The sequence below is a fragment of the Polypterus senegalus genome, chromosome 1 (genome assembly GCF_016835505.1).
Source record: "Polypterus senegalus isolate Bchr_013 chromosome 1, ASM1683550v1, whole genome shotgun sequence".
NCBI lineage: Eukaryota > Metazoa > Chordata > Cladistia > Polypteriformes > Polypteridae > Polypterus > Polypterus senegalus.
This window is the reverse complement of record NC_053154.1, coordinates 202,156,442-202,182,932: the sequence shown is the minus strand read 5'-3', so window position 1 is coordinate 202,182,932 and position 26,491 is coordinate 202,156,442. Positions and strand designations below refer to the sequence as shown.

The 26,491-nt window shown below is 36.2% G+C and overlaps 1 protein-coding gene across 1 annotated transcript; it reads left to right on the top strand.

Moving 5' to 3' along the window:
- The first annotated feature begins 838 nt into the window (after window positions 1-838).
- Window positions 839-22,768, top strand: LOC120541132. The gene is made up of 7 exons (XM_039772514.1): window positions 839-887; window positions 1,089-1,166; window positions 4,276-4,617; window positions 17,952-18,278; window positions 19,090-19,191; window positions 19,277-19,347; window positions 22,617-22,768. Exons 1-7 carry the CDS (start codon window positions 839-841, stop codon window positions 22,641-22,643), a joined length of 996 nt encoding a protein of 331 aa, XP_039628448.1. The 3' UTR covers window positions 22,644-22,768.
- The last annotated feature ends 3,723 nt before the right edge of the window (window positions 22,769-26,491 follow it).

The window sequence follows — 26,491 nt, the reverse complement described above, 5'->3', positions numbered from 1 at the left end:
GTACATGGGGAAGAGATTTCCACCTGCCACTTAGTGATCTAACACCCAAGATATTTGCTTTTTTTGCTGGAATTCTTTCACTTTCCATAACACTTGGTCTCTCTGAAAACATTTAAATGTCTCATTTTAGGTCGGTAAGCTTACTTTTAAGGTGGACTGGCACCCTGTCCAGGGACTGTTCCTTCCCGTCCGATACTTGCTGGGAGAAGCTCCCTGACCCTCTTCTGGAGTTTGGAAGATGGAAGGATGGGTTTCCTTCATGAAAGTGATGCCATTGTCAGACATGATGTTTACTATATTTGCTGTACTGTAAGTGCAAAAACATGCCACTAGGTTTTTATAAAATTCATAGAAAATAGACAAACATAGTAACAATATATATGTATATATATAATATATGAATTTCTGAGGTATGAATGTGTAAATTAATTAGAGTAACAAAAGAGTCAAGTTGAATACTTTACTTTTTAATTGCCTTTTACAGATTACAGATTTTCGCCTATGTCAATGAACAAAAAACAATTTTGTTAAAGAAATCAGTCGTTGAAATACTTGGTTTTTTAAAATTCCGTTCTGCACATCGCAAAAGAATCACACCGCGATCAATAAGGGTGTCAGCAACACTCTCCATTTGAATAATAGTATTTTGGTTAACTATTTATGCATCCATGGCTAAGGCTTGTTTATCAAATCAGTTGAAATTCAAACAATAGTAAGGATATTTTACAATTGAAATGCTCACCTCCAAATAGTAGGGCATAGCGCTTATCACCATCACCAAAGAACAGAACAATACATTTTACATTTAGCTGTATATTCACTCGTAAAGTATACGCACATGGGGATGACACCAGAGGGCTGTACAATTGAAATACCTGAACCTTCGAGTTAGACTCCATGGCACTGGCCTAGGCGTACCCCGGTGTGCGACACTGGAGCGTCTCTAGTTTTACCGGACGCTGTAATAAACGCCCACTAGGTTAAAACAAATTACACAGCCGTATGAGAACTGTTTAGAGTCCTATAAGCATCACGACATAGGCATCCAATTAAAGTTAACTTTTCTGATTGTTTTACGTTTCAATCAGAATTAATGCCACTTCCAGCATTTAACGCCGTTGGCTCGGCTTTTTCAGCAGTGTTATTTCTGATTTTAATGGCACAAGGTAAGTGTTGTTTTTTTGCTTTAGTAAGCATTGTGTGATCAATAGGTAATGTTATTAGTATTATTCTTCTTATTATTCGCTATACCTATGACTGATTTTCTGTTATTGTTCACATACTTTGGGCAGTGGTGCAGCACAACGGCGATATTAGGATAGCTTAAGAAGATAGATAGATAGATAGATAGATAGATAGATAGATAGATAGATAGATAGATAGATAGATAGATTTGAGTGGTAAACTAACGCGCGAGTGCCCAACAGTTAACTGATAAGGATTAAGAAGCGCGCGTCTTCACAGACTATATGTCATATAGCATTTGCAGTGACTTGCAATTACTCCGCGAATTCGGCGCCGCCGATCTAAACTCATAAATTCTTGTGGCAGTTTCGAGCCATCGATTACACGTCTTTACAATTAACTGCCTGTAGGAATTCTACCGAATGCGCGTCGGCCAGATGAAAATAGTTATCGTGGAAACCTAGACTTCTCGAAAATAGATCGTGTTATTCATCATATTGTTTGTTCCTATACTGTTCATTTTTTTCAAAAATGCCAATATGTAGGCTATTTAAACTATAAAAACGTTTGGTTCATTAATAGTCCTTGGTCATTTACGTTTTAAAACTGTAGGTATAATAGTACAATTCAAACAGTTAGTTGATTAGCCAGGCACGGCTCCATGGGGTCTTTTAGTTGGGCTAAACCTCAGGAAATACTACGTTAAACCACCCTAGTCTCCAAGGGATTACAGACGCCCCCATGAATATTTTGCTTCAAAGCCGAGGCTGTGACGAGTTGTTGGCTACCTTTCGATTTTCATGTAAACGTTCATTGATAGTTGTTTAACGATTTAATGGGAAATGAAGAAATCGTAGAAGTAATCGTGTATAAGTGAAGCAATTCACGGATTATCAAACCCGCTTTATCCAAATCTAGGTCAAGGGGGTTGGAGAATCGCTTTGTATCATCCGGACTAAAGCAGGAGACATCCCTGGACTGGAAGCTAATTGGTTTATCACTACTTTTCATTGTGTAATGCCATTATTTGTAACTGAGACCGCAAGGAGAACCGGGAAAACCCATATGATTAAGGAGATGTGCTTTTAAGAGCGGGGATTCGTCTTAAATAAAATGTTTGTTTGAAAGAAATCCCGCAGGCGCTATCTAGAGTACCAGCACTAGTGTGATATGCGCAGGCAAACGTGTCCTTAAAATTCAAAGGCGGTTCGACGTCTGTGATTAAGAATGCGAGCTTATTTTGTTTTAGTGTAATAAAAACTAAAATCATTTAACGTACATCTTATCATGAGACGTTTATGTAGAGCGATTGAATAGGGTGTATTGTTAAGGATGTTAAAAAGTCAGACCAATGCGAGTGTGTGCGTTTGGTGTGTTCTGCGGTGGACTGACTGCCAGTGCCGCGACAGTGCGGGTATGCGGATTACAAATGGGAGAAGTTGTTAGAATATGCTGCCTAATTTTCACCAGTTCTTCTAGAATTGAGTATTTTTATTTATTTACATTGAGAAGGGAAAGTCCTACAGTGTTTATGCTGTTATATACTGGACTTTTAAATTAAATATCTTTTGTATTTTGCTTATGTAATTCTCACACTAGAATCTTTACTAATTATTCTTCTAACCCATTAAATCAGATATTAGATTTTCGAGAGGAAAAACCGTAAAAGCTAAAATTTTATAATTTATTTAAAGACCCAAATGCATTTTTTTTGCATTTTACATTAGAAAAATACAAAATGAGAGGAATGAAATCTATATTTTGAAATATGTACAAAGACAAACCCACACATTGAAAAAATAAAACCGTGAAAGTCATAATTTCTTAAATCTTTACATAGCATACACGAAGAAAGAGAGAAAGAAAAGGAAAAAAACGGGGTAAAGAAAAAGACATCGAGAGAAATTTCCAATGATTGTAGTAACTGCCATACTCAAACAACATTATATTATAATTTATATTTTTATGTGTTTAGTAATAAGTACAGGTTAATTTTTTTCAGCTTGCAAAAAGAGCTGAAGCTCAAAATGTTAAGTGCATGGGCTTTGTCATCACTCATTCAATCAAGTTTTAATACTCAGTGGTGTCTCCTCTTTATTAAATATCAATATTAAATGACATTGTGGAGTACAGGGAACAAAAAAAGTTAACAGCAAAGCTGAAAAATAAGACACATCTGGATTAGAATATACTGTATGATTTAAATACAACACCAACCTTTCAACATTCTTCTATTTAGAAAATAGAACCACATTAAAAAAAGCAGCAAACCAAAGAAGAAATGCAAAGAGATGCCATCATTTTTAACTTTACCAAAATACCAACTCGATTTGCAGACATATCCTTAAACAACTAAAATCAGGAAAACCGAGTCATACTTGTCAGACTCCCAAGTAAATACACCCTGCTGTGGAGTTTTGAACCAAATTGCCAAAAGTACAAATAGTAAAAGGACAACAAATTAGATTTAAATTCAAATCCAATTAAGTAGGAATATGCTGGTTGAAAGACTGCAGCCATTACAGCCAGTTTGGATTCAGCTTGCTTGAATATTTCTGGGTCAGATGGTTGCCACTGCGCAAGAAAAAAAAAAACTCATACATAGTGTGAGTCAACAGAGAATACAAGTGTGCCAGATAACAGGTATAGAGAGAAGTTACAAATGTCTCATTAGAAAACATCTCCCACAAGACTGTGGGCATGTCCAGAGGTGATTCTTGCCTTAAGTCAGTTTCTCCTCAGACTTTATGTGACCTTGTACTAGATAAAGTGGGTTAAGGAAATGGATAACCTCGACAAACTTCAGCCAGGGTAATCTTTGTATGGAGCTTGCGTGTTGTCCTTAAGTTTCCTGAATTTTCTTCGAGTTACTCTCGCTTTCATTCAGAAGCCCTTTCACTTGCAGGTTAGTCTTCCATCTCTTAACTGGACTAGTGTAAGTGTATGTGTGATTAGAGCTTACAATCGCTAGGACTCTGCCCATGACTGGCTTCATGCTCCTGCAACTCAGAATAAGATTATGCAGTCTCCAAAATAGACTGGATCATTTGATCTGTGATTAACTAAGGCTTTTTATTTTCTTTTTCACAGGCACAGTGTCCAGGTTGTCTGGGTTCAGGCTAGCTGAAGTGAGGGCTAATGGAGAGAATGTGTCACTGACTTGTGAGGTGTTAGTCCCTGAGAACATCACACAGTCATTCTCCCCTATCAGCTGGTATCGACAAGAGCCCGACAGAAGCATTCACTATGTGGCAGATTTTGGCTCAGTTCCCATCCCTTATGGCAGGTATTCCAGTAGAGCAAATCCAAAAGATGGGATTTTCAATTTGACCATTTCAAACCTTCAGAGAGTCGACTCTGGGATATACTTCTGCATTAGGAGATCAGCACTTAATTTATTTCCTGGTTCCAATTCCAGATTAATTGTGACAGGTATGCTTATATTATACATTTTTAGTCACTAAGCAACTGATCTAAAGGAAGTCATTTTAAATGATGTAGGGTGACCACTTACTGAACAACAATATGAATTTTCTGTTGGGGATATGGCATGTAACGTTAAAATAAGTGATACAAAAGAACATTTTTAGCACTGTTACAGATACCTCATGGATTCAATGTCTTGAGTTTAAATCCTGGGATCTAGCTGATGATTTAGAAAAACTAGTAAGTTCTTCATTGTGTCGCTGAGTTTTCCACGCACATAGAAAATATGTGTGTGAGGTACTGTGTGGGTTTCTCTCTTCTACAGATATTAAATATGGAACTTCACGTCGTTTAATACTATCCTGGCAATGTATCATTTTGTCATTGGGTGCCCTTTCACAACTTTTATTGAAATTCTGTTTCCATAGTTGATTAGACAGTAAATGTCTTTGCTTTGATTTGCTTAATGATAAGAACCTTTAGAAACCAGAGACATGGTAGAGGGTGTAGCATACAAAGGGGAGTTAAAATGAATTTAGTGCTCTGTTCATCCAAATGGATTATTTTCTGTGAAGTTATTCTTTTTGTTCATGTGCATGTCCTCCAGTACTTCATTGTAACAAATACAACAGCGTGGTAGCTTGTAAGATGAGGCTTCAGGGACTTGTTTTTAAGGACCAGACAAGTCATTTTATCTAAGTTATGATGTAATGCTGACCTCTAACCTTTTGAACAATCTAAAAAAATCCTGGACCAACCAGAAATTGTGTGTCCTGAATAGCTTCATGAGTTGAATAGGTTCTTTGTTGAGAAATTCACTGTGGAAAGGTAGTGTGGCCAACAGAATCATTTCAAGGTCACAAGGGTGACTAAATAACAATAGCAACAAAAATCAGTCACAACATAAGTAATAATTTTCTACTTGTATTATAATGTCTATTAAAATAATCATTTATCCTGTAAACCATTGCAGGTTTTTCCAGGTAAACCCCATTGGTGTTCAGCATAATGAATGCGGCTGCAGAGAGTTAAGATGCTCTCTCTCTCTCTCACTCTCTCTTTCTCCTTCTTTTTCTCTTTCTCTCTCTTTCCCTGCCGGCGTTAAAAGACAAGATTGTTATTTTTCAAGATGAAATTATGGACAATCATGGTTTATACTCATTTGACATTTGAAGTAAAAATACTTCATTTTTTATTACATTTAAAAATACCTTCTCTCTTCTTGTAGTTTACAATGGAACTATAGGGTACCCAGGTTTAAAAAGTACTGTATTAATAAAAGCCTTAAACATTTAACACATATACCCACATTGAAGCAGAACATTTTTTGATTTATGAAAACATGCCCTCCATGTTTATGAGGTATCCTTGTGATAATGAATGGAAACTAGACATGATTATTTTATCACAGATTCTTGGCAATATTTTCATGGGATAAGCATATATTTCTTGCTCATTTGTCTGCTTGCAGCAGCTGTCATGACAAACCCAATGCCAAACACCCCTACCAGGCTATTACCATCCATCCATCCATTATTGAACCCGCTACATCCTAACTACAGGGTCGCAGGGGTCTACTGGCACCAATCCCAGCCAACACAGGGTGCAAGGCAGGAAACAAACCCCGGGCAGGGCACCAGCCCACCGCAGGGCACACACACACACACACACACCAAACACACACTGGGGACGATTTAGGATCGCCAAAGCACCTAATCTGCATGTCTTTGGACTGTGGGAGGAAACCAGAGTATCTGGAGGAAACCCTCACAGACATTGGGAGAGCATGCAAACTCCATGCAGGGAGGACCCGGAAAGCAACACCAGGTCTCCTTACTGCGAGGCAGCAGCGCTACCCACTGCACCACCATGCCGCCCGCCAGGCTATTACATTCTGTGTTATTATTTTACAAAGCCTTTACGGTGAGATGCATGCTATTCTGCTTATGTTAATACATATGTACTGAACTTATTAAACTTCAGCCTGTTTAAACTTGGGTGAATTGGTATTGCTAAAATGGCCCTATGGCATGTGTGTGCGTGTGTGTGCGTGTGTGTGTGTGAGTTCACACTGTTATCGACTGGTGGCCTGACCAGGGAATGTTCCTGCCTTGCATCCATCTAATAGTTGCAGGGATAGGCCCCAGCTGTACCGCGGTCATGCCCTGAATAAACGTTATAACGTCTGTTCAGTTGTCACTTGATTACATGCCATGTGCAGTCCTTGAAATGGAGAGAAATAATTGCTGGTAATTTCTGTTTTTGTACACTGCTTGGTCCTCCTCGCAGTGCATTTCAAATTTTATGCAATATTTTAATCGACTAAGTAGGGGTCCTTTTTCAAGTAATAATAACTTTTCAATGTAACATAACTTTTTCAGTTATTATTGTCTAGTTGTTTACATTGCTGAGATGGCAATTCACATTTGTGCATCAACATTCATTGTCAGTAATGACTTTCTGAGGTGAATCTACACCAGTAACCCTGAAAAGTTTCCACAGAGAAATACAAACAGTGCAGTAAAATACACAGCCAGTCTCCTCTTAAAATGGCTCACTCTCACAACAATGGTTTGCTTTTTCCCCTTTTTCTTTGTTAAAATGACACAGATATGCTGATTTAAAATATGTGCATGATCTCCAAGTGCAGATCAACACTCAATAAACGTTCTGGCTAGAAATATATTCAGTAAGTTTTAGGGTTTTTTTCTAGAATGGTACCCCAATATCTATAAGCACCATTATAAAATACAACAGCAGGCTAGTTATGTTTATACATTTCTCCTTCACTTTTGAATGATTTTATGTGGTAAACTAATATATACCATAATTGTGAAGAAATAACTTGAAAAATACCAAGCTTATCTTTAATGGACACACTGATGTGCCTGAGAATTGTTATGAGAACTAAAATACCTGGAAATGATAAATGAAAACCAAGATGTTGTCTGAGACAAGCAAGGGTTAGGGTAACAAGTAACCAGAAACCAAATGGCAAGAAGTCACTCAAGAGTTAAAGTCAAACCAAAAGAACAATCCCATGAGTAAGTACTACTCATAAAAAATATGAAGCTGTTTTATCCACTGATTGATGAAGGAAAATAAGTTTGCTGTCCCATTTATATGACACGTCTGGTAACATAATGGCCCGACCTTTATGATCAGGTGATTTAAAAAAAAAAGAAGATTTTAGTTCAAAATAACTTTGTCAATACTTATTTTATTTAATAATTAATAGCAGGGAACTGATCCCTGGTGAATCCAAACCCCAATTAAACCCAGAATACACATAGACCATTACCATTATCTCCTCCAGATGCTGCCTGAATGTGCAGATGTTTAGAGGGTGGTAGGCAATGGGTGGCTGCAATTCAATAGTCCAAGGGTTGAGCAGGTCAGGGCTTGTGATGATCCAGCATGTCTGACAATCAAGGGCCTCAGGTCCTAGGGTGTGGTATAATTTTAAGATAATATTGGTTTTATACAGTAAATCACAGGTTCTTCAACTGTGGCTTGTCACTTTTGGTTTGTGTAGGGTCTCGAATCCATTTAATGGAACTTGAGTAGGGTCCTGAATGTATTGAATGGTACATGGTTGTGTACGGTCTCCAAGGGGGGCCCTGACTGATTGTCCAAAATGGAAGACCTGATGGCCATCAAGGACTGGTTCAATGTAAGATTGGGATATGAGAAAAAGAAAACTTAAAAATTCTGCACTAAATCAATCAGCATTGAATTAGTTGCCGCACTTCCTTTTTCTAGAAATTTCTGGAAACAAAGAACTTTCTTTTTGATTCTCCTGGCATAATGGTATGGTATAATAATGAAACCAAAAAGTAAAACTTTGTAATGTATAACATATTCAAAAGGAGAACCAAATAACAACAACAATAATAATAACAGTAATACGAGAGATGTTCAAAAAGTTTCCCTACTTTTATGTTTTTGTTGTAAACGGTGAAAGCAGGAGGAGTAGTAATTGGGCATTAAAAAGTTGGTATGACACTGGGAAAATTGCATCGCAAACGAAGATGACTATGTAGAAAAGCGATGTAATTTGTTTTTGAAATTCTTAATAAATAGAGCTTAAAAAAGTGCGGAAACTTTTTGAACATCCCTCGTAATAATAATAATAATAATAATAATAATAATAATAATAAAATGTGTATTGAATATGAAAGATGAGTATTTCATAAGGAGATTATGTGTATTGATACAAAGCTTATGAAATACTCAGAGTCCAGTGAATGTTGTTTGAGCTTCAGTGCAACTGTATTTGGAGTGATACAATGTGTGCTTAATGTCTTTAGTTAACTTTTTATTTGCATGGAAAAATTGAGAGCTAATCCTTAATTATTTCTTGTGCAAAACCATGTGGCAAATCAACTGTTGCTTCATATTTCTCCAAAAACATGACCTAGAAATTTATGTACATGAATGCATATTTCTGTACAAGAAATCAGAAAGGTGAGACATCACAAGCAATATTTGCAAAAAGGGCTGAATGTGACCACAACAGAAGGATTTTAAGAAGGCAAAGTGGACATTAAGCATGAACTGCTAAGTAATAAAAGTCCGATTCTTGATAAGTGACTGAAGTCTGATTCTTGACTCAAAAGGCACTGTATCACGCTATTAGATTATCCTGAACTAGTTTATCTTGTTATTTGGAATTGCCCGGTTTTGCTCTGTAAAGAACCTTTTGACTTCTGTAAAAGGTGCTTCATAAAATAAAGTGTGGTTGAGTATCCTTACGTCAGTTTCGCTATGCAATTCTTCTAAGCTCCAAAAAGATACAAGAAGGATAGGTTTTTCATTTTTTTAAATAAGAATAATATTAACTTGCACATTTTTATTTTAGGAAAATTTAGATAAGAGGTAACTTTTAAGCAAATAAGCTGTGTAATCATGCATATAAATATAATATAGAGCTCATAAGGGAAACAGCAGCATTATTTTAAGTTCTGTGTATTTAATCAGGAGTTTAGCAAAAGTCTGTCAGAAGCAAAATACATGCAAAGAACTAATGACTTATATTACACCATACTGTCAGGGGACGGGAAGAAGCTGCAGAGTCTGACTTCCTACATGACACAGAAAGGACGAGTTTTAATTCTGGGATGTAAACCCAGAAGAACTCCAGAAAAATATGCAAATGTGAAGCAAATATTAAGAAAAAGTGTATTTATCTATTAGAATATATATATTTTAATAGGCTTGTAAGAAGATTTGAGATAGGGGCTTTTGGGAACTGTAATGTTTACCTTGTATCTCATAATTAGCTTATGATACTTCTGCTCCACAGCTAGCAAAGCCAAGGGAAATTCTCAGTCTTCCTATTTTTTGAGTGACACCAGGAATAAGAGAAATCACCTCTGTTGGCTTGATGCAGATGGTTCACAGCCTTTTAGAGCAGCAGAAGTTATGCAGCTTTTGAGAGAGGCAAACAACACACAGCTTTTAACATTAAAATACAGCATTGGTATGAGAGAGGTTGTATACAGTTCTAAAGCCACACCAAAATATAACGCAGTCTGTGGATGGTAGTACACCACCTACTAAATGAAAATGTACCTCACTGGAGGAGAGGAAGGCTGCACCATGGCAACGTATAAAAATAAAAAGAATAGACTTTAAATTACATGAACAGCTTTATCTTGGTTAAACTGAAACAAAGCCTGCTGTATAGACATTGACTGGAATTCTTCAGGTTATATGTTTTCTTCTGCTTTTGATTCCTTGTATTTGATGCCAGGTTTCTTTGCAAATAACCATAAGTAATGGTTATGTTGAGTAAATGGCTTGTTTGTTGATATCATATGTGTCAGTAATGAAGGAAATAGTGAGCTGTGCTTGTTTATGTGATTTGTTCTTTGTTTAGTTCTTTTGAAGGTCGTTATCAAGAAGCTCTAGTATCAAAGTAACCTGGCAGGAGAACCTTCTGGCTTCTGTTAGAGTAATTGTGCAGCCTTTTCTGTGGTAATGATTTTGAGAGCTGAAAAGACATACAGTAGACATCCCAACACACTTGCCAAAGTATTGAAGCTAAGGTAGCCATCCATCCATCCATCCATCCATCCATTATCCAACCCGCTAGCCTTAGCCATATTGGCAATGTTTTTCATTTGTACAGGCCTTTCATAGACAAATTCCTAGGAGCAGAGCACCACATTCATAATTCCCAGCAGACAGCAGCTCTTGAAGCAGCTCTTAGCCTTGCAATTGTAGTTTGAAAATATAGCACTCTTTCCTGGGAAGTGAGTTGGGTGTCCTAGCAGGAGTGCATTTTGTGAGCAGAGCAACTTCTGGTCCTCGCTAAGGTATTGAAGGTGAGGTATCAAGTCTTGGCCGCCAAAAGTTCTGATGAGAATGAATGATGAATAAATATTAAAGAGATAAACATTGCAGAATGGACATGTAAATCAAGATGAATAATGTAGGCATATCCAGTATTAACTTGTCCACCAATATAATAAAAACCTTACAGGTTAATGCATCATTTATTAACTTTTTTACAAGATAAAACAAAAGATTATGACACAGGTGAGTCTATGGAGGCCATTAGTGACTGATTAGAGTTATGTATTTTATTGAACTTGTTTCCTTTCGTTAAATTACTTGTTTCTCAAATTCTCGACTTGGAATGCGGTGGTAAGTTCTAATGTTCCTAATCAAGAGTTAGGTGAGTAGATGTTGACAAGCCATGTTTGGCTGAATAACAACAACAACAATATTTATTTATATAGCACATTTTCATACAAAAAAAATGTAGCTCAAAGTGCTTTACATAATGAAGAGTAAAAGACAGTAAGAAAATAAAATAAGTCAACATTAATTAACATAGAATAAAAGTAAGGGTGGACAGAAAAAAAAAACTCCAGACGGCTGGAGAAAAAAATAAAATCTGTAGGGATTCCAGACCATGAGACTACCCAGTCCCCTCTGGGCATTCTACCTTACATAAATGAAACAGTCCTCTTTGGATTTAGGGTTCTCACAGAAGGACCTGATGATGATGGTCACGTAGACTTCTGGCTTTTATTCCATCAATGTTGGAGCATCATGATGCTTTGAGTAGGTGGTGGTGGCGCTGGCCGCCACCACAAAGAAACCGGAAAAAGAAACAGAAGAGAGAGTAGAGGTCAGTATGGATTTTAGAGCCACCATGAATAGTTATTATGATGAATTGAACATACAGAGTATCAGTATTAAGTTAAAGTGAAGTTAGGAGAAGGCCATGTTAAAGTAAATGGACTGGAATGGACTGTTCTTGTCATAATTGTAATGATCTAGTAGTTTAGTGCTTTTCTTTTCAAGGACATTTAATGAACACTAGTTTTGTTTAAAAATGTTTGGTCAAATGTCTCTGATGTGTCTACTATGGATGCACTTTAAAGTAATGATGATTTTTAATTCTAACATAATGGACCCAGGTACAAATAATGTAAATGTAAAGAAGCCTTGCTTTTATATTCAACTTTTATGTAAGCCTGTTTAGTGTGCTCTCTCTTTCAGATAAGAGACAAAATAACACTAAAATATTAATGCGCCACAGCGAAAAGTCAAATGCTCATTTGTAGAATAGTATCTTTTAGCATTAATGCAGACCACTGTTAGGTTTTAAATTCTACATTTTTAGAATGAGTACTTAAACAGGAAAATATGATATCTGATGAAGCAGGAGATACGTTGCAACCAAAAATTTTTAAGGCCTCTTCCATACTTCTGTGTTTCCAGCATACTTTCTGTTAAAAGGAAATAGTGTTCAGCACACCAGAAAAATCTGTTATATTTTATGGTACACCTTCATATCACTGCCGAGGAGCACTGTGAATTGTTAGAAAAATTGTGGAAATGTACAATACAGGAAAGCTGGGCCTTGTAATTCGCTAGCAACCACTCTTTCTTGTTTCCTGCTTCTTGCAGATGAGGCTGAGCACGTACATGTTCTAGGTGCTGTGGGGTAATTTACTCAATATTGTCTCTGTCTCCGGCACAATGTAGGTTTGCAATCACCATGACTGCCATTTGCCATAATTAGCAAAGCTGACATTGCCATACCAGAACTCCAAAACACGTTTCACATGATTCAACAAAATGTCTGCATGGAGAGGAAATGTCTCCAAGGGTTATTTTGTGTGTTTAGACATGTTAAAACATGCATCAAAGAGCAAATGAAAAATATATGTGTTAACACACGTCTTTCCATGTGTATAGTTGTTTTCTGCGCAGCTAAAACTGCACTGCATCCTCTATGTACTGAATTCTGTAAGCCTGCTGTAGATGCTGACAGATGTTAGTGATGATCTGGTTCAGTGTTTTACAAGGTCACGCTTATAATGATTTAGCTCACATTTGCATTCTTCATAGAATAAAGGCCATAGTTAAAGTTACAGATATTACAATGTGAAACATAAAAGCTTTCTTGAAAGCAAAGTTTTCATTAATGTTCAAATGGATAAAACTGGTTTACATTTTTCAATGTTAAGTAAAAAATAACTTTTTGTGTAATTATAGATTATTAAATAGTTATTTTTTTAAGTACTGGTAATACTTGCCTTTTTATGTAATTATTATTAATTTATTAGTTATTTGTAACCAAACAAAACTGGCAAAATAATTGAATAGTAAATAAAAACACAGGTACAGGGGAGGCTATATAAATCGTCATCATACCACCTTTTTGTGTTAAATGCAGTCAACCTCAAGAAGTTAAGAAAAATTTCTTCATTATCTGTTATTAGTTGCCTTTTACGGGCGGCACGGTGGCGCAGTGGTAGCGCTGCTGCCTCGCAGTTAGGAGACCCGGGTCCTCCCTGCGTGGAGTTTGCATGTTCTCCCCGGGTTTCCTCCCACAATCCAAAGACATGCAGGTTAGGTGGATTGGCGATTCTAAATTGGCCCATGGGTGTGTTTGTGTGTGTCCTGCGGTGGGTTGGCACCCTGCCCAGGATTGGTTCCTGCCTTGTGCCCTGTGTTGGCTGGGATTGGCTCCAGCAGACCCCCGTGACCCTGTATTCGGATTCAGTGGGTTGGATGATGGATGGATAGTTGCCTTTTTTTCCAAATTTATTAAATTACTAGGGCATTGCACTGAAATACTGTGTTTTTAATATTTAAGTTAAAGAGTTGTATTTAGAGAGGTTTGAATGAAGGGCAGTACGGCTAAAGAATTTTTATTGTTTCTTAAGGGAAACAAAATCCTGACAGTAGCAGTTTTGCTCAAAGTTTTGTTCTTTATTTGCTTTTAATAATGTGGATGGATTCCCAGCGTGTATTTGTAGCAGTTCTGTCTACTAAATTATTCTTGTCTCCTTTACCCACTGCTACTAAAATGTATCTCTTAACCTGAAAATATAATATTCACCCATACTATCATAAAATGTATAGGAAATAACGTCCCTTTTAAAATTTAGAAAATAAGAAAACAATGTTTAATAATGTTTTAAGGTTAATAAGGTTCTTTAAAAAGCCCTTGTAAATAGGAACTTCATTTGTGAGCATTATTCACTTAATGATGTTAATGCAAAACAATTCTTTGGTCAATATGTCATTTTTCAAACCATTATTGGTTAAAATAGTCATCCTGTGGGAGATTGTATAATTGTGATCTGAAGTAATGAGGTGGTGAACAAAGTCATTGCTACAAGCCATAAGTTCAGTGATGCCAATGTAAGACTTAACCCTCAGCAATCCATGGTTGGGTGTTGTAGTTCAACATATTTCAGGTGTGCCATGATTAAACTAAAAATTGTCCAGAATCTTGCCTGCAAGTGTCCACAAGGCAGGATCAAACCTATGAGTGGTGTCATCAAGCACCCACATTACTAGGTCATATGTTTTGGGAATATTTCACACTAAAACTGCTAGGGCAAAATTAGTATATTTGTCGAAAACCCTTAGATTTAACATCACTCCTAAAACTTTATATATACTAATAAAAGGCAAAGCCCTCACTCACTGACTGACTGACTGACTCACTTACTCGTTACTAATTCTCCAACTTCCCGTGTAGGTAGAAGGCTGAAATTTGGCAGGCTCATTCCTTACAGCTTACTTACAAAAGTTGGGCAGGTTTCATTTCGAAATTCTACGCGTAATGGTCATAACTGGAACGTATTTTTTCGTCCATATACTATAATAGACGTCTGCTCGATGGCGTGGAGGCGGTTACGTCCCACGTCATTTAGTGCCTGCCCATATAAGGCCGTCCGTCAGCGGCAATCCAATAGAAACAGTGCCGCTAAATATTCATGGATGAAGGACTGTGCTTATGCAGACGAAGATGAGATGGTCAGGGTGGTGTTTGGCACAAACTCAGCGAAACTGCGCGAGAAACTTTTAAGTGCTGGGTCTTAGCTAACATTAAATACAGCCGTGGACATCGCACGAGATGGCACCAGCACAGCTGGGAACCTTCGATGCATGTACACCGAGCAGCTCACGTGAACTGACGCAGTGCACAGACAAAAAGCAGCAGTTCCAAAGAGTGCTGAACAAAAACCGAATTACACAACTGCGAAAACAAAGCACGGTGTGAACCGTAAGTTTAAATTAAGTTTATAGACACACTCCCGCTGCCGTTTGTCATGCCTACGACGAGTATGGTATTCGCGAGATACAAGTTTAATGAGAAGACACGAGGTATAAACGAGACTTTGGATCACTTTGTTGCGGAGTTAAAATTGCTGTAGCAAGAAACGTTGAAGTGCCGGGTCTTTGCTAACATTAAATAAAGTCGTGGACATCGCGAGATCGCACGAGCACAGCTGAGAAGCTTCGATGCATGTACTCCGAGCGGCTTGCGTCAACTGACTTTGCAGGACTGGAAAAGATTAAATTAAGTTCATACACACGCTACCGCTAAATATTCACAGGCAATTTCCACAACTTACTACCGGGAATGCCTGTTGAACATCTTACATTCACGAGTTCCGATTTGGGTGGTGAACACTTTGATGAATGAAACCTGTTATGTTTACAATGGTTGACAAACACGGAATAAACTTGAACACAACATGTCCTCCAAATACGAACCTGATTGAAAGAAATAATGCTAATCAAATCCTTGATGACAGCAACATTCATAACGGTCACAAGACTATTACATTCACAATCATGTTACGTTACTTTTTAAAATGTTTCCTTTTCTTAGCACAAGCACAGCTGAGAAGCTTCGATGCATGTGCTCCATAACGCGTAAAAAAATAATGCATTTAATCACACTTCCAATTCCAAGCAAAGGGGAACTTTTGTCAATGCATGATTTCCTGGTACACCAATTACATTGATGCACACATCAGAGCTACAAAAATGTAAGAGTCGGAAGAAAGAGCATTGCTAGGACTGATCGGAGGCAAATTTCATTTCAAAAGACTACCCGACGAAAGCCTTGATAAAAGCGTGGTTTGGTGCAAACTGTGTTAAAATGAGTTTGCATACCACCGAGGCACTTCAACCTTACGGTTCCATCTAAATGCAAAACATGTTACAGCGAGCACAGAAACTGTGTATGCTGTTAGCACTAGCAGTACGAGTTTGAGTGCCAACAAAAGGTGTCGGCAGCCCAAACCTCATGAAATGACTGGCTTCAGGACCAAAATTAGTAAGTCAACATCGGTCAAACTTCTAATTACATCTAATTACAAAATGTTCAATGATCACACTGTTTTAGCCTAATGTACAAAATAATTTTGGCTAAGGTTACTCAGAGTTTAAAGATTAAGCTGGTCAAATTGCCTTTTATGTTTCTGCCTTATTTTTCTAAGAAGAAAAATTGCACTTTAATGTTGAAATTTTGGTTATTATTATTTAAAGACAATACCATTCTGAACATATACTTAAAGTAATTAAAATACCACTTTTTTTTTTAAGTCTGCCCAATTTTAACTAGGGATCATATTTTTGTTTCTGTTTTGAAATGAAATGCAGTTTAAAGGCATTTTTTTTCAGAAATTAAAACAGATTGAGTTTACAATATTCCTGTCCATGTCTAATATTTGATTCTGTTGCCCACTAAAACCCTTTTAAATTAAAAAACAACATTTGCGATTTGGGGCAAATTTTCATGTGTGCTTACATTCGATTAATGAAGATTAATTAATTACACAGCCTCTAATTAATTAGATTAATTTAGAGTCCCACCCCTAATATATATATATGTAGATATATGTATATATATGTGTGTGTGTGTCTGTGTATATATATATGTGTATATATATTTATGTATGTGTGTATATATATATATCTATATATATATATATATATATATGCCAGCAACACTCATGACAATGACAACACAATTACATTGTCAATCATGTTACATTATTATTAAAATGTTTCCTTTTCTTTTTCATTACTTCTTTAACACAATACTTCTCCGCTGCGAAGCGCGGGTATTTTGCTAGTACAAAATATTTAGAGCAATACCAGATGGGATAAAACATGTAATATTGTGTTACTATTATGACTCTGCTTGCACAGTAATTCGTTTTGCTAAGATGGAAAGTAATGGCTTATACTGTTATCTCAAAATGGAAAAAAATCTAATTCTATTTACATGGATTAGTTCAGAAAATTTCTTTTAAATTTGGCAAGGATTCATAAAGGTAATCGTGAAGGAAGTAGGCTGGGCCTGTGCCAAATCTTTTTATGTTATTTGCTGTTATATCCTATATGAAGAGTCAGTTTAGATGGGGATCTCTTGTTGTACAGGTCTGTGAGTCAGCTGGTGGTTGAGGGCTGTGTTTCATGGATTGTCTTTGGAACATATTTTTGTACTTGCCATTTTTTTTTCAATTGGATTGGGTTTTGTTTTTGTGTTTTTTCATATCATGGATACTTGGAACTTATATATGCTTCACTTTTTAAAATTTTTTTCTTATAAAATAAGTTAAAATGCAAGCATGATTCAGGCATGATTTGATCATTTTTAAGTAAGTATTGCACAAAATAATTAAACTGTGTCCTGTACGTGTGCCAACAAATTTATTTAAACTTGACCTTAATTTTATTTAAGCCAATTAAATACTTAATTAGTTGGTATCTGCTCGATATCTGCCACAGAAAATACATATGCATACATTAACAGCCTAAAATCTGAGCTGTTTTGGTCATTTATAATTTTTTCCCTTAGTTTCTTCCTTCAGAAACACTACGGATGAAAAAGTAATATGAAGGCGTGTGTCACTTTAATTTCCAGTGAATGTTTAGAAATTTAATTCATTTAACTTTCATTTCCTTTCTTTATTGCTGTTCATACTTTTTTCAGAATTTAAGAAAAAAAAGCTCACATACATATTTCATCTCACTGTGCAGTGTTTTTAATCTTTTATTTGCAGATCCAGCAGTGAAACCAAGTGCCCAGATAATGACTCCATTTTGGGAAGCTGAAGCCACAGTCAAGCAGGACCATATACCTCTGATTTGTCTGGTGACTGATGCCTTATCTGTGAAAGGCAGATTAGTGTGGACAGTCTCTGGTCAAGAGGTGTTTAATATTTCATTGGATGTTCAAAAATGGATAATGGGAGAAAATGGTGGTTACACATATGTGAGCCAGCTCAGCGTTACAACTAATCCATTAATGAAAGACATCAAATGTGCTTTACTTGACACCAATGGTGATGTGATTGCTGAAGCCACCCTTCAAAATAAGCAAAATACAGGTAAATGGTTTGAAATACTAATGGCTCATAATTTGTTTGTAATTACAATTATAGAATATTTAAAGTCTGCGGTGGGCTGGCGCCCTGCTCAGGGTTTGTTTCCTGCCTTGCGCCCTGTGTTGGCTGGGATTGGCTCCAGCAGACCCCCGTGACCCTGTACTTAGGATATAGCGGGATGGAATATTTAAAGTAGATTTCCAAAATGGATAGGTAGATATATTTCGTTTATGTTTTATATGATTTTATAATGACATGAGGCTAAAATGAATGTCTTCTTAGAAAGTTTGCCTTCACCAGGACTTTTCATTCACAACCATCGGATAAAGTATTTTCTTAAAACATTTGTGACTAGTGCTCTGAGTTACATAAGATACTGTATATGCTGAATAAGAATTTGAATAATGCATATTTAACATTAGTAAAAATCAAGGAAACATATCATTTAAATTGAATAAAAGACCACCAAATATATTTCAGCACATATATATATATTTGTGTTTTTTGACAAATATAGCTTTTTGCAGTACTTTTCTGTATTTTGAAAAAAGAAAAATCAGTTGATGTATATTGTGTATTGGGTTGTCATGTCTAAAATTATATCTCCTATTTTTTATATAGCTGTTTAAAATAGTTTTAAAGAAGGAACAGGATATATACCGTATGTTATTATCATAGTCTTCAATATTTACATGTGACTATTATTGTTTTTATAGTTTTTATTTAGGGAATTAAGCAGACATGGGTGAATTGTGTGCGGTTCATGTTTGGAGTCAATCTTAGTGGCAAATCAACTTTCATTTCTGTCTAATAGACTGTCTTCATCAGACGGTACTTTATGGGCTGCCAGCGGTTTTCTTTGTCTCAATGACGGCAGTAATTCTTACTTGTATTTACAAGAAGTGGAAAAAAAGAGGTAACCTTATCACCATTCTTTGCAAATTTTCCAAACATATTGATCATACCTGTGCTCGCCTGACATTGTTGATGCTTCATTTCAGCACGTGAGACTACAAAGTCAGACTGTAGACAAGAGAAAGGCACACGACTGAGGAGGACTCCAGAGGATGTGGTAATGCAAAAATATCACCACTTCTTACAGTTAAAATAGTGAGATAATCTCATTTATGGGGAATGGCATCAGTGGGTAAGATACATTACCAAAGTTCTCTTGAGTCAAAACATTGCTGAAAGGATCCTTGTTAAGATTAGTAAAGTAATTACTGTCATGTCTGTTCTAGAATCCTTGCACTGGCTTCCACGTAATTAAAGAACTTTTAAAAAATAATTTTAAGATGTAGCTTAGATTTAGTGTTCTGTGTCCTATATACTTTAACCCATTACAGTACATTATAATCTGGCATTTCAGATCAGATATTAACCCCTCTTACTGCCCCGTTTGTTTGGCCTTAAACTATAAAGTTATGTTTCCCATTGAGGTCAAGAAAGGAAATGTCAGTCGTGAAATGATATATTCCTGTATGAGTACTTTCAGTGCCTGCCAATTAAGCATTTGGTTTATTTTTTGGTTTAATACTTTTGTACTTTAAAACTATCTCTATTATGTTATTTATCAATTCTTACTGTCAATATACTACACTGAAAAAGTATAACCTTCATTCAACTTAAAATAATTAAGGTAATGATTCACACTTAATATTTTCAATCTGTACCAATATAATTCTTTGTATGTTATTGAACCCACAATTATTAAGTTGAGGCAAATCATTTAGTGTGATTGGGTGTAATTCACTTGTTTTGTTCTAAAGTAAATCTGTTTTTTAAGTTGTTACAATTTAAAATGGTTTATTGGTCGTAACCTGTTTTTATGCTTTTAGAAATATTATAAACATAAAACATTCCACTGCTGTACTTTTTACATTTATTTAAAAATCTAGTGCAAATACACAAGTATTTTGCAGTGTAAATCTTAAATATACAACAAAAAATTATTAAATGTTTCTACAGCTTTCTTGAAAGTATGTTTTATTACGAGTTCTTATACTTAAAATTAACAGTTGAGAAGCAGAGTTACTTACCCTCCGTTATAAAAGTTTCCTGCTGAAAATGACCAGACCTGCATCGCCATGTCCACTCCACTCAGGAAAGTGTTCTTCTTTTTTGGTAGTTGGAAAGCTCGACCAGAAGAGTATACAAACGGCCCCTCAAACACAGCACACGAACAACCTAAAATATTAGGTTAACTGAAATAGGATTTTTATGTTTATTCCCTCCATCATAACTTACTTTAGCACAAACATTTTTTTTTTACTTTGATTGAGATCTGAAAGCAAATATTTTAAACTACAGGGTGGGCCATTTATATGGATACACCTTAATAAAATAGGAATGGTTGGTGATATTAACTTCCTGTTTGTGGCATATTAGTATATGTGAGGGAGGAAACTTTTCAAGATGACCAAGGTGACCATGGTGGCCATTTGGAAGTCGGCCATTTTGGATCCCACTTTTGTTTTTTCAATAGGAAGAGGGTCATGTGACACATCAAACTTATTGGGAATTTCACAAGAAAAACAATGGTGTGCTTGGTTTTAACGTAACTTTATTCTTTCATGAGTTATTTACAAGTTTCTCTTTGTTTACAGCCATTGACATGTTGCAGAGGTTAACACGTGAGGAGCGGATAGAAATTGTGTTGATGTCTGGTGAACGCAGTAACCAGGTCATTGCAGCAGATTTCAATGCAAGACACCCTACGAGACCACCCATCTCCCATGCTACAGTTAGCAAACTGCTTGCTAAGTTTCGTGAAACTGGTTCAGTGTTGGATTTGCCAAAATGTGGACTCATGAAAACTGTCACTAATGAAGAAACATCAGTGGCTGTCCTAGCTTCATTCAGCAAGAGCCCACAGCGTAGCACTCGCCGCATGTCACTGGAGAGTGGCATTAGTCAACATCCTTCGCGGATATTAGCTACTCACAAATGGCACCCTTACAAACTCCAGCTACTGCAGCATCTCAACGAGGAAGACCCAGATCAGCACACTGAATTTGCAGAATGGGCAAAACAAAAATTGGAACAGGACCCTCAGTTTACGCAGAAGATTTTGTTCAGTGATGAGGCAAACTTTTATGTGAATGGTGAAGTTAACAAACAAAACCACCGCTATTGGTCTGACACTAACCCACATTGGATAGATCCTCCAAGACTGTTGGAACAAAAAATGGATGGTATGGTGTGGTATATGGGGTACAAAGATAGTGGGGCCATTCTTCATCAATGGAAACCTCAAGGCCACTGGATATGCGAAATTGCTACATGATGATGTGTTTCCCTCTTTATGCACTGAAGCTGGCACGTTCCCTGAGTTTTTCCAGCAAGATGGTGCACCACCACATTATGGGTGTCAGGTCCGAGCATTCCTAGATGAACAGTTTCCTGGAAAGTGGATTGGTCGTGGGCCAGTTGAATGGCCCCCAAGGTCTCCCGATCTGACCCCCTTAGACTTTTATCTTTGGGGTCATCTGAAGGCAATTGTCTATGCTGTGAAGATACGAGATGTGCAGCACCTGAAACTACGGATACTGGTAGCCTGTGCTAGCATTTCTCCTGCGGTGTTGCTATCAGTGTGTGAAGAGTGGGAGAAGAGGGTTGCATTGACAATCCAACACAATGGGCAGCACATTGAACACATTTTATAAGTGGTCAGAAACTTGTAAATAACTCCTGAAAGAATAAAGTTACGTTAAAACCAAGCACACCATTGTTTTTCTTGTGAAATTCCCAATAAGTTTGATGTGTCAAATGACCCTCTTCCTATTGAAAAAACAAAAGTGGGATCCAAAATGGCCGACTTCCAAATGGCCACCATGGTCACCCATCTTGAAAAGTTTCCCCCTCACATATACTAATGTGCCACAAACAGGAAGTTAATATCACCAACCATTCCCATTTTATTAAGGTGTATCCATATAAATGGCCCACCCTGTACAACACTAAATGACTAATCTTAAGTTGCTTGAAAGAGAAAATATATGTTGAATGAACAACATCAATGTTAACCTTTTTTCAGTGTACTTCATTTTATAGGCTCTTCTCAGTGCTTATTTTCCTGTGAGTTATTAGCTATTCTAAATTCCAATGTTAATTTAAGTTTTATTCTTATACATTATTTGAAAGTGTGTCAAATATAACAAGCAATGATTGATTGAGGGAGTGATATTTTTAATTTTTTTTGAGTTTGTTATTTTTTTATCAAAAGCTTTTAGCTCTGTTTTGCACTTCCTCATTTTGTTTGATTCTCACGTAAACAAAAAGTTTTTATACTAATTTTCACTGTTTGGAATTGACATAAATTTTTTATTTCTTTTTTCTCAGACTGAGTATGCATCTATAAATGTGTAAATACTACAAGTAATTCAGCATATGTGCATTTGGATGATGTTTTAAGATGTGCTATGAACTGGAGATCTTTCATCTTCTGAACACCAACATTCAAGACCTAATAGATACAAATAAATCTTTACAGAATGAGCGATGACCTGTCAGAAACACTTGCTACTTAAGCGTAATTCAATTAAACTAAAGACTGAGAAATGAATAACTGTCTAGAATTATTTATTTGAATTGTTACAAAATACTTTTGACATATCTAGTACAGAAGTACTCATTCCATTTGTAGAACTGCTTGACTGTGTCTTCTTTCTGTATGTAAACGTCATGTATTTTGAAGTATTAATTTAATTAAATTGGCACAGCTTGCAACTTCAGTTGTTCATTTTTGCGCGTGAATGTAAAATATTTGTGCAAACCTTAGCTTAATATGAATATCAGAAGCTTTTAAAATGACAAACGTTGTAAGGTATAATAAGAATAAAATGGTTTAAAGTGTTACTAAATATCTACTGACCAGGACTGTTATTGCTAATAAGTGAGAGAAATCATTTATCTTTGAACAAATCTAAAACAGTAAAAATGTAATAGTTGAATGAAGTGCCATTTGTTTGTGCAATCCATTGTAACACTTCACAGTGGAATGATTCAAAAGATTCAGAACTGATTATTGGCACAGATGCCGGGTTTCTTGGAGTGTGCCCACTTTGTAAGCTAAATGGGACAAATGAGATTTTTCTTCAGTAATGATATCTGCTACAAAACAAAGAAAAAGCCAACCTAGAAGCTCTGAAAGGGCAGTGCTGTAAATCAAGGTTCAGAATTTAGATTAAAAATAGAGAGACTAGTTCATAGACTTTAAAGTACCTTTTGGAATACAATTACTAACTGCATGCTATTAAAGAAAGAGCATAATGACAATGTGGTTAATAAATGTTCTTATCCTTTTCTGGTAAACAGATCACACATCTTCATTTATGCATAAACACTCATTAACAGATGCTAAATATAGCAATGGAAAAATCACCTTTAGGTTTTAGTCTTATTTGTTTATGTGAAATGTGCTTTAGAAGTAAATATGTGTGAACAAAACCACAGATTTTGCAAGTCCAAAAGTTGGACGACACACAGTAAATGGAACACTGCCTGCTGACATGCTGTGTCATAAGAAAACAAAGCCCACACATGCATTCTGTCCTTCTTTTGATGCACATCTTTATTTTAAGACAGTTATCATAATAAAGCAGCTACATCAAACGTGATAACACTACATAGCATGTGAGAATGATCTTAGATTTTCTAAAGCTGTGTGAAGGTTTCTCTCCCATACGTACACAATACCCTATAAATACCACGACTTGTAACAACATATAACATCATGTTTTATTTTCAGTACACATTATACCACAACATACCAAATCTAGAAATGTTGATGGGGTTAAAGTATGTTTGCTTTTGAAATATATTTTTAATATTAAAAGTTGGGTTAGATTTTTTTTGGTTATGGAATATGCACTTTAGGGTTTACTATGGAAGATCAGAATATTACTGTTCTGGTTTCCACCTGAGTGTAAGGAATGTAGATTTACTTGACTCAAGGATATGTGACTTTGTCTCTCTGCATTTCTTCAGTCAAACACTGACACTCAACCCAGAGGTCACATTAAGAGAACTCGTCATATACAAAAGCCCAAGGTCTTAAAAAAGAAAAAGTTGAAAGAGATGTAATATCATCTGAAAGGATTCAAAATATAATGCCACACTGAAACTCTTCATCATTGTTCATCATTGGACCACTAAGTCACTATACAAGTTATACTACCTCTGATCTGACTGTGCCCCTTTATTACTGATACTAATACAGGCTTTTCATGGCTTTTAAAATGCTGCTGCTAAAAACACTGTAAGGATTCAGACATCACAGTGTAGCTGTGCTGATTAGAGGCATGAAAGAAAACTCTTACTGGAAAGCGATTCATTTTAAATTAGAACTTTGTTAATATGCAAAAAGGCCAAGTGCAGTGTGTCTGTCTAATTCATTTATTCCTATTTCAAAGCAATGTTAAAATCAGGAAAAGCAGAAATTGTGTTGTTATTAAATAAGTTTAACACATTCTGTGTAATTATAAGTATCCTATGAATCCATTATCAAAAGAGATATTCTGACAGCAATGAGCACAAATCAAGAGCAATCCTAGGCAGGGCACTGTTGTAGTAAACCACACATTCATACTCACTTTTACTAAGCAATTGACAATCACCAGCTAACCAAAAACTTACACTGGGAGGGCAGAGTACATGGCAATAAACCCACAAAGACATTGGGACCTCATGCATAACGCCGTGCGTAGAACTCACATTATAACATGGCGTAAGCATAAAAGCCAAAATATGCTTACGCACAGAAAAATTCAGATGCATAAATCTGTGCGTTCGCCAACTTCCACGTTCTTCCGCTACATAAATCCCGGTCAGCGTGAAAAGTAACGCTTGTGCACGCACCTGCTGTCCCGCCCTAAGTCCTCCCAGAATTACGCCTCTTTGAATATGTAAATCAATATAAATAGCCCTTAAGCTCAGCATTCTGTGAAAAGACAATGGGAAATGCACAGGGGAATATAGAAGAATTTCAGCGAATACCAAGTGGAGGTAAAGGAAAAACATACTATTTGTTGGTTAAAACAGTGGAATAAACAACAAAAGGAAGTCGATCGAGTGACATAGAGTGTTGGAGAAACTCGAAAACTCAAGTTCACAAAGTTGAACAGTGCCCAAAATAAAAAAAAAAGTTGCCATATATCAAAGTCACCGTGAAAAGATAAGTCGTAGCCCACCATTTGAGTGTCATATGAAAGCTTATTAGGGTACAGAGAAAAAAATAGGCACACAGTGGAAAAAAAGCACGAAATGTCAACTTAAATCTCGAAATGTCCACTTTAATCACGTAGTTTATTTTGTCATTAAAGTAGAACATCATAAACTTCATCTTAAAATAGTTTAATTTACTAGTTTCTCAAATCCCATCATAACTTAAGTAGCACGTTAAATGCTTTGTTTTGTATTTGATCTTCTATGTGCTCTATGTGTGTGAATCACTATGTGCGTCCGGGTTTTCTCTTCCTTCGACAGGACACAGAATCCATTACATTCGTAAAATCATAGCTCTCTGAATAATTAAAATACTGAGATGTATACGTGATATCTTTTTCATGATGATAGGAGTTAAAGCATGTTATTAAACATGGGAACATGGTGGTGCAGTGATGTGCGTGACCTTCGATGAAATCATTTATTGCAGCAGTACTGTCTCTTTCAAACGTACTAACCTCCAATTCCTGTCCTTCCTTTTCTTTCTCCAAATACCCAATCACTACACAATCAGCTCTGTAATAGATGTTAAGCCATCTGTAAGCTTATAACGCCAATTCTTCAAAACTTTTAAGGAACATTGAAATATCTTTGTAGTACATGTTTAATTATTATATCCTTCACGCCAGTCCCAGTGAAACATACAGTGCGAGGCAGGAACAATCCGTGAACGGAAAGCCAGATCCTTGCTAGCGTAGCGAAACCGTGTCCTTTAATTATTAACAATATGGATTATTTAAATGAAGTTAAAGTTTTATCTGTATAATATAAGAAACATATTTTTCTGCATTTCATCTTTATAATGATATCGTCATCATATGTAAATATGCGCTTTATAAAGTGGCTCAGATTGTGTAATATTATAACTGTAGTGCAAGTTTACAGTGAAGTGATTGTACTTCTAAGTACAAACATTTCTACAAGGAGCACTTGATGGACTGATAGAGTGTATTTAGAGCTCTAGGGATGAAACACTTTCTGAACCGCAAGGT